The sequence below is a fragment of the Musca autumnalis genome, unplaced genomic scaffold (genome assembly GCF_047663935.1).
Source record: "Musca autumnalis isolate F117 unplaced genomic scaffold, ASM4766393v1 scaffold_2, whole genome shotgun sequence".
Lineage (NCBI taxonomy): Eukaryota > Metazoa > Arthropoda > Insecta > Diptera > Muscidae > Musca > Musca autumnalis.
Window position 1 is genome coordinate 5,202,815 of NW_027411755.1, and position 9,694 is coordinate 5,212,508.

The 9,694-nt window shown below is 34.4% G+C and overlaps 1 protein-coding gene across 2 annotated transcripts in view; it reads right to left on the reverse strand.

Moving 5' to 3' along the window:
• LOC141393570 (choline/ethanolamine kinase) overlaps nt 1-9,335 on the reverse strand; it is a 39,259-nt gene extending 29,924 nt beyond the window's left edge. The window contains exon 1 of one of the 2 annotated variants that reach the window (XM_073966683.1): nt 8,611-9,335. In XM_073966683.1, coding sequence (XP_073822784.1) covers nt 8,611-8,631 — 21 coding nt within the window. In that variant the 5' untranslated portion in view covers nt 8,632-9,335. The remainder of the gene's footprint in view (nt 1-8,610) is intronic. The other variant, XM_073966682.1, reaches the window with a different exon arrangement.
• Between the last annotated feature and the right edge of the window lie 359 nt (nt 9,336-9,694).

The following is a 9,694-nucleotide window of genomic DNA, read 5'->3' on the forward strand; positions in this document are numbered from 1 at the left end:
ATAGTTTATTAGGGATATGAGATAAAACTATGTACTTGGATTTTGATAAAAATGATCCCTTACCCATAAAACCCGAGATTTATAGGGTGTATGTAGACTTTTTTGGTTGACTGTATATTTTTTCTTTTTAAAAGTGCGACTTTTTATAAGTTATTTCATTCAGTTTTTCTTTTATTAAAGTGTGTTATGTATTTCTTTGGAATTTTTTTATGTGTCTTTGTTGCTTTTTTATTTATATGCCCTTCAATAAAAACACCACCATTTATAAATGTGTTTACATGTTAGAAATAGCCAGTGAGCGCTTGCTGAGAGCAAGTGAGCATACATTTCAATGTGTTTCACATTCACATTTACGCTCCCTTGCTCTCAGAAAGCGCCAACTGCTGCATTTGTTTGTTTTTTGTGGCTTTTGGGTTTGTATTTGTTTGCACCCAAACATATATTTGTTTGCAGGACCCAAACATATGTTATGTTTGCCACTGCTTGCAAACAAATATATGTTTGCTGCAAAATATGTTTGGGACATATGTATGTTAGAGAGGCAATTTTTTTCTGTATGTATTTAAATTTGGCATTCCATTATTCAACGGAGACCCTTTGAAAGACGTCGTTCGTCTGTCTATTGAGGAACAACATTTTGGACCAAATCGGTTGATACGTTCGATAGTTATTGTGCGGTACAGCCAGACAGATTCACGGAGAGAGCTAAATCGACTGCAAATTGTGAGAAATTCCTATCGAAAATTTTGAACCAAATCGGTTGATACGTTCGATAGTTATTATGCGGTACAGCCAGACAGACTCACGGAGAGGCTAAATCGACTCCAAATTGTCAGAAACGGATTTAGATCTTCCTCATTAAGTTATTATACCCTACATCATTATGTGGGGAGGGTTTTATAAGTTGGTTTTGGCCATAAAGTTTGTAACGTATTGAATATATACCAAAATTAATGCCTCGACGAGCTGAGTCGATCTGGCTATTATTGTCCGTCTGTCCATCTAAACCTTGTAATCACGCTACAGGTCGCAATTTTAATCCGATCGTCACCAAATTTTGGGTGTTGATGAGGGTCCCGAAGGGGAAGAAGCCTATTGATATTGGTGATGGTCGGATAATATTCAGGGGACGGAATGGGCATAAAACTTATTTGGAGAAAGGTTATAGGTTGTCCTAGATATCGCAATAGTCGCTAATAGAACCCAACTTTTCATTTTTGCGATGATAATAATAATGACGAATATCACAGCTTTGGTTGGGGACCTTCCAAAAGCAAAGTCTGACTATGAAAGTAGAAAATCATATCTTTACAATGATGCAAAGTAAGTTGGCGTCGGCGGCCAAATAACGGAGATATTGCAATAGTCAAATTTGCGACCTGTAGAGTGATTACAAAAATGATTGGATCGTCACAAAATTTTGGGGGTTAATGGTGGTACTACAGAGGAAGAAATCTATTGATTTTGGTAATGGTCGGATATTATTCAGGGGTCGGAATGGGAAAAAACTTATTTGGAGAAAAGGTCAACGTTTTATTTTAAAGCGAATATCTCTGCTTCTGTAAGAGGTATATCGAAAGCAAGGAAAGTGGAAAATGTCACCTTTACAACGATGTAAAGTTGGTTGTCGTGGCTGGTCAAACAACAGAGATATCGCAATAGTCGGTAATGTATCATTTTTTCCATTTTTTGTGCAATCACACCACAGGTCGGAATTTTGATCGGATCCTCACGAAATTTTGGGGGTTGGTGGGGGTCTCGCAGAGAAAGAAGCCTATTGATTTTGGTATGGTCGGATAATATTTACGGGTCGGAATGGGCAAAAACGTGTGTGGAAAAATTCAAAGTTATATTCTCTTTGCGAAGCAGGGGTATTTCAACGGCAAAGCCTGTCAATGGAGGAAGAAAATATAAGCTTTACATTGATGCAAAGTAGGTTGGCGTAGGTGGTCAAAAAACGGAGAAATCGCAATAGTCAGTGATGCATACCATTTATCCATTTTTTGTAATCCAGCTACAGGCTTCCAGCTACCAGAGAGGAAGAAGCACTTTGAGTTTGGTGATGGTCGAATAATATTCAGGGGTCGGAATGCGTAAAAACTTATGTGGAAAAAATTCAAAGTTTAATTCTTATGCGAATATCTCCGCTTCTACTAGGGGTATTCCAACGACAAAGCCTGTCAATGGAAGAAGAAAAGATCACATTTATAATGATGCAATATAGGTTGGAGTACATCCCACTTTTTCATTTTTTTTATTTGAGTTGAACTGACTATGTACTTGAATGCGTTTCACCAAAATTGACCTGTATTAATGAAGATATTCTGAGCTTTAAATTAAGCTCATGCACAGGGGTAGTGTTGTAGGGTATCACATAGTCGGCCCCGACTATAGCCTGGGCTCACTTGATAAAATATTTCTTAAACGGAGATTTTCGTATAATATGTATGTAAACGATCCAACAAGGAATAATCTCCAAAAACTGTTTTACAATGTTGTGTGTCTATTGACATTTTTAGATGCTAAAGTCACATAATATTCATTGCAATCTTCTTTTAGTAATAACAAAAATGATTCATTGTTACAAATTCTATCTATAAACGATTCTGCTGAGTACTGAATGAATGCAATAAACAAAGTAATGCTAATTTGTGTATGTATGTTGTTTAGCTTTTACGAATGCAATGACGTTTCTTATCAATATATTTGAAATATTTTTGTTTTATTTTATATATTCTAATTATGAACAAAGTTTTATTCGTCTACGTACGTAGTTCTTATCGCTATTCAGTTCTTATGCAATACATTGCACTAATAGACATATGTACATATAATATTAGGCAAACATACATGCATACATATGTATGTTCAAAAAATTCAATGATTACGAAAAACTTTGACTCACTCGATTTCAAGTGAGTTAACCGCATGTATGCAAAGCAGGTTATTTACATTAAAATTACCAACAACACAATTCCGAAACGGAATTTTTTTCATAGATTCGACAAAATTTTCCATCCAAAATAGTGTTATATTTTTGTGTTCATTTCAAAAAAAAACATGCCTCAACGACGTTTGAAATAGTACAATGGAGGATTATTATCAAAACTCAAAAAATATTTTCCCCTCAATTCAAATTATACAGATGTTGATTAATGACAACAACACTATTGGACTAATGTAAACTTAATTATTACAACAACATTGTCCCTTAGGCTAATTTTCTAGTTGTATGACAGCAATATAATTCATTAATAAAAACAAATAAAACACCATGAATAATGTGATGTTTACCTGTTGCTGTTGTGGGATTACCTTCAAAAATGTAAATATCTCTAGATGTGTGTGTGTGTGCGTGTTTTCATTAAAAATATAATTAGAAAAAAATCCCTCAGGTGTTATTAAAAGTCAATTAGTCACTTTAGACGAGACATCATGTTAAACAACAATAGGAATAAATGAGGGTCTACTGTCGTAAGCAGGTAAAATTTGTGGAATTATTGAAAAAGGAATAGGCACTTTACATGAGTCCATTGAGTTTCTTCATATTTTGTCTTGTATCGGCCAATTAATAACTCTAGGGCATGGTTTCTTCTGTTGATAAGCATTCTATTCTTTACACACAACGTTAAATGCGGTCGTTGATCGCCAGACACCAACGAAAGCTTTTGTTGAATAAAGAAATGCGACATTAACATTAACATTTGTTTTTATACACAGTGTACAGAAATCAGAAATTTGGTCTGTTCCTTTACTTCTGAAAATGGTAAAACCGACAAAAGTAGTAAAAGTTGTAAACGATTCCCATATGAATCGTATGGTTTCTGAAGTAAAGAAACACTTTTCGAGTAAAATGTGGTTAAACTTGAAGATGTTGGAACGTAAAGGAACAGAGCTATTGTGATTGTTTTATTTTAAAAGGGTTATAAATTGCTTTGTTCTAGAACCTGCAACTGACTCACAGGCAACTGTGTTGATGTTCTTTCAACTTACAGAACTCGATGAGTTCTTAGTTGGTACGTGCTGATAGTTGTTTGGAAATATTTTTGTTCGGATGAGTGTGATTCTCATTTATATGAGAATACTGAAACTAAAAGAGTTTGATTTTTCGTTAAAAAAAGGCATCATTTCAAAAAGCTGAAAAGCCAATTGATAATTCCCTTCGCCGGGATGAAATCATGATATTGGTAGCGATCAGTAAAATTCTGCAACACTGTCAGTTCGTTTTGAAAAATATTACTCTCTGTAATAGAAAGTATTGATGAAGTTAAGCCATTGGCGTAATACTCCAGACTTAAAGCAATCAAAAAAGAAAATAGTACAAATTAGTAGATTTTTTCAGTTCTGGAACAGTCATAATATAATCCCAGCAAAATGTTTGCCTCCAAAGATGCTGTTAAATCATATGTGCAAAAATAATAAAAAGAATTTATTGTTTGTGCAAAACAAGAATAAAAACAACTTTATTTCATTAACACAGATTATGAAATTTCTTCATTAAATTCAATCGCAACTGAGTTTGTTTCGTCCGCTCTCCATTTAATCCAAGCTGAAATGTTTTTCCTTCATCTGCTAAAGGGGTTCTTATATTGTCTTCCCATCACCAGTTGAGATTTCGACAATTACTCCAACAGCACTTCATTAGGAAATTTTCTTTTCGTGAGTTACCGCAAAAATGTTCCCAACTTTTGGTTGTATTTTTTTTTTTTTTTTTTATATAACAATTTTTGAAATTGGTGCACACTTTTTCAAACGGAGTGCCTTTTTCCCGACTCCCTTGAACGGCATCCGGATGCAATTTAAATGTGAGAAATGGATGTCAATCGTTGAATCGCATTCAAATGCTGTTAAATGCCTTTTTCACGACTCCGTGCCTTTTTCACGACTCCGATTGAACTGCATCCAGATGCTGTTAAAATGTGAGGAAAGAATATCATTCATTAGATTGCATCCGAATGCGGTTAAAATGTAAACAATGGAGTGCCTCTTTAACGACTCCGTTTGAAGTGCATCAAAACATGCCATGAAAGAACTAGTCTGTATTGCACTACTTCCTATTTATTTTGCGGGGAATAATGGTGGCTCAAATACTCGTAGTGATATTCATAGCTATGTTCCTTTACGTGCAAGAATCTTCAAGTTTTACCACTTTTTACTCCAAAAGAGTTCCATTATTTGATATAGTGTATAGCATTGCCGACCAAGAAGTGTGCAGACAAAAATGTGAATGTATTTACCCAGCAAACCAATCGTACCGACTTCGTAACGAAATCGGAACAAAATGTCGGACGTATCGTCCGAAATCGTAACGATATCTTAACGAAAGTTGTATGAAGTGGTTGACATAATTTCGGAACAAAATGTCGCAGCGACATCGGATCGATTTCGGTCCGATTTCGTAACGAAATCTGAAGAAAATCCTTAAGAAATTCGGAAAGGAAATTTCTATACGACATTCGTTCCGAAATCTGAACGAAATCGGTACAAAATCTGAACTATTTCCTCTCAGAAAAATCGTTTAGAAATCGGAACGAAATCTGAACGACTTTGCTTCCGAAATTGTTCAGACGTGTCGGACATCAGACATTTGGTTTGCTGGGTATAAACATTGGCAATTAATGACAGTGTGTTAGTAAGTTTCATTGCACGCAATCTACAAAACAACAAATCAAAACATTTGCTCTCTCTTTTCCGCTCTTTCTTTGCGTTCGGGTCGTGTGTGTGTGATTTGCGAAAAACTTCTTAACCTCAACAATACCAAAGAACAGGCATGGTGTATAGCTGATAAAAAAAACAGGCTGAGCCCGGCTGGGATTTGAACCCACGTCCTTGAAAAACATATCAAAAAATGTTGTCATGGCGTGTTAGCGTTCAAAGCCAACTCATAACTTCAAAGTCAGCGCAAAAAGCGTTTGTCATGAAGATAATACATTTCTGTGGCCAAATATCCGCGTTAATGTACAAAAACACATTTGCATTTGAAAAACGATAAGTTCTAGGACAGAGAAGCCATTACATAGTCGATACGTCCGAAGATTTGCTTTACCACCAATGAAACCAGGTAACGTAATTTGGTGACTATGTGGGTTCGAGTCCTTGGCTTTACTTTTTCACTTGCAAATAATTTCAGATCATCAAGCTTAACTCTAAACGAGAAAATTAACAAAAAGATATGACTTAAGTTCACAACTTTTACTACTTTTGCCACTTGTACCATTTTAAAAGTAAAAGAACAGACCTTTAAATGCTGAAAAGGATGAATTTATTCATTAGTCTATTTTAGGAAATTACACCAGTGATGAAAATTTATAAAGACATGGACGCCAAGAGGGCATCACTACCGACGGTATCCCAAAACTGGTTAAAATAAAAGATTCCACACACCACTGACAGACAAAAAGATTTAAAAACACAACAAAATCTAGGGGGCGACAACCAGATTGAACGATTTTCTTCAAAGCGGTAGAAGGAAATTGTAGAATAATATTGCAAACACCTTAGTGAGAAATACACAACAAGTCCGATCAACCATGTTGGTTTTTTAACTTGCGACTCGAAAACTTTGGTCCTGAAGATTTCAAAGAATACAACATAATCATTGATCTTATATCCGATGGTTATAAAGATATCATTTGTCAAGCAAATAGACTAAACAGACATAACCACAAAGATACTGGAGTTAGTTGAGGCAGGACGGTTCAAACTTTTATCGTGCGGGTTGTGCCGCTGGGCATACCTATTTGAAGGACGTACGAAGTAATAAGGTGATTTTTTTTCGTATCTCCCTCTCTCGCATAACTGTCATAATTAATCGGAGTACAATGCAACTTGCTTTTCTAAATCTAGGGCCATTATTATATTTTTTCTTTTACTGTTGGACGGATTTGAAAACGCAAAATAAACCAATTTGGAGGCAATAAAATTACAATTTTAACATTAAAAGTCATGGTAGAATAAGAAAAGGTAGCAGCAATACACAGCTGACTGAACTGGGTTGTAACGTTAGTGTCAAATTTCATATGACATTTTATACATTTATTTCTATTTCGATGTACATTGGGGACATATATTTTTTGAGAAAAAAAATATATCATTCGGAAAAACCCATTTCCCAGAAAGACTTCTTCATATCAATGATATGTAACCTCCTCCAAGTTCGAACGATAAGCCGCGCAGTAAATCCCTGCTTGTAGAGGCGATACAACGTTTGTTAACATGTGAGGTATTTTGTTGAAATTTAAAAAAATAAAGCCCTAATAAACCTGTGCTTCTTTGATTCCTAAAACAAAACATTGAAACAGCTTCTCCTTTTTCTATGAATTTCCAGCGACCTCAAACTTTTCTGCAAGAATTCTACTTTCTGCGAGAATTTATGCATTTAGTGGAATGATGTGGAAACATAAAAAGTGAAAATGTAGCGAATTTTCATTCATGTTTTCCAAAATATTCAACCAAATGTGAAAAATTATTAGTTTTTTAAATTCCAATAATTTATAGACATTTCCTTGTTTTGTTTACAAATACAACTGGCAGTAACGTTACAAAAACAAATTCCTTTGTGGTTGTTGTTCGAGTTGTATTTGTTGTAGTATTAACTTTACCTTATATTTGTTCTACCATGATTAAAAGTTATTCTCTCCTGGAAATGTATTGATCAATTTTAGTTTAAAGTTAGCCGGAACGCTATAAATCTGTACGTAAAATCCAAACTATATGTGTGTTCGTTTATTCAATAATTTGTACAAATTTGTACAAGTCCAGTAACTTCTTGGAAACAACTAAGGTCTTTTGCATTGTACTCTAGAGTAAACGAACACGCATTATAACGAAAGAAGACTAATAATAATGGGGGCTAGACTCTTTATTATATTTATTTAAAAAATAGACCTAAATATCAACAAGATTGCCGTTTTAAGAACTTTTTTAAACTGATAACTCAAACACAAGCCATTAGAATACATTGTAGCTGCATTGCACTTATCAGTTTCTAGTTAACTTCTTATTGCGAAACAATTGTGTGTATCATTGACTTGCTGGTGCATTGTACTCGTACTATATTTTCTAGTTAATTGCTGCTTTTGTTTAAACACAAGTCTGACGATAACATTAATAACACAAGTTTACAAAAGTGAATCAACAAGTTCACTACAAGGAAAAATCCCACCAAACATATCCTGTCATATCCTTGCAAGTGAAATAAGAATCTTCGTCAATGATCTATAAAAGGAATTGTCTACGAAAAATACATATATAATTCTTAAAAAGATTTTGAGTATGCCCAGTCTAGTTAGAAGGTTCTACTCGATATGTGTCCACCATTGACAATTACAAAAATCACCTTGCATACTGTAAACAATAATTTGCATATAAAAGTGCACATTTGTTGTGCAGTTTTCTCATTACGCAGCGATAAGACTTCTATAAACTTATCTATCCTTGGAATGTTTTTTGCTATACGTCCATGTTTTTGTTTATTCTATGACTTGGCAAATAGGGAATAAATATAGGCATGATAGGTTAATCCACGTGTTAAAAGGCAATTGAAAAACTTACACAGGCTGGCTGCGGGAATATGGAAAATAAACCTAAAATAGAAAATGAAACACTTACCGTCCTCAATGAGGAAGCCATGTGGTATTGATGATATTGTTGTATACTTTTTGTCTTTCCAATTTCCAATTTTCTTCTTCTACTTGTTCTTAGCTTGGGAATTTGAATTACTGTTGTTAGTTGATAGTGTTGTTGTTGTGACTTGTGGGTGATTATGAGATTGAAGGTGAGGTGATTAAAATTTACTGCTGTTGTTGGGATTATTTTTGTTGTTAGTTAATGCAATATTAACAATAATAATAATTTGTATTTAACGTTTTTTGTTGTTCGACCACAATCAGTTAATCACATGCCAGTAAAAGGCCGATTATTTTACGTATCACTTGTTGTAGGCACTTTCAACTGCAGTTGATTCCCTTAGCACACGTACCAAAAACACGAACCGACCGAAGCGTGCAATAAACAACAACGACAATGCAACAATGTTTTTTTTTTATATCACTTATGAATTACTAACGTTTTTTTTGTACTTATTTATTTGCAAAATAACGAAAATTGTTTATAAATCCTATTGATCTCAGTTCTTTCCGCTTTTTACATCCACTTGCATTCAATTTTCACCGAATACTAAACACAAAAGAACAATATTAACCAAATCAGACAGCAGAGAGTGTTTGCTGGGTTTTTATATTTGATGGGTTTATTTTCTCTGCCTCTCAAGAAAATCAAATCAAAAATAATCGTTATCAGCAGCGTGACCGCTGTAAATTTTCAAAATGTGTCACAAAAAGTATCATTTCTGAAAAAAAGTGGCACATGTCTTTCGAAAAAGTGGCACACTTTTTTCTTACTACACTATGCAACACTGAAAATGCAAACAACTTCAAGTATGCATTTTTTGAAGTACATATGGAGACTCCAAAAACTTCGTTGGGTTCTGCATTAGCAGATGATTAAACAAGTAAAAAAGTTTTGGTCGGCTTTGCCGACAGAGATATGTATACCCTCAGCCTGTGTGGATTGAAATACTTTTTTTTTCAAAAAAAAAAAAATGTATGGGCGTATGAACCGACAGAAATATGGATTGGATTAAAGCTCAAAAATTTGCGGGGGATATCGATAGATAGGGCTTTTGTACCATACT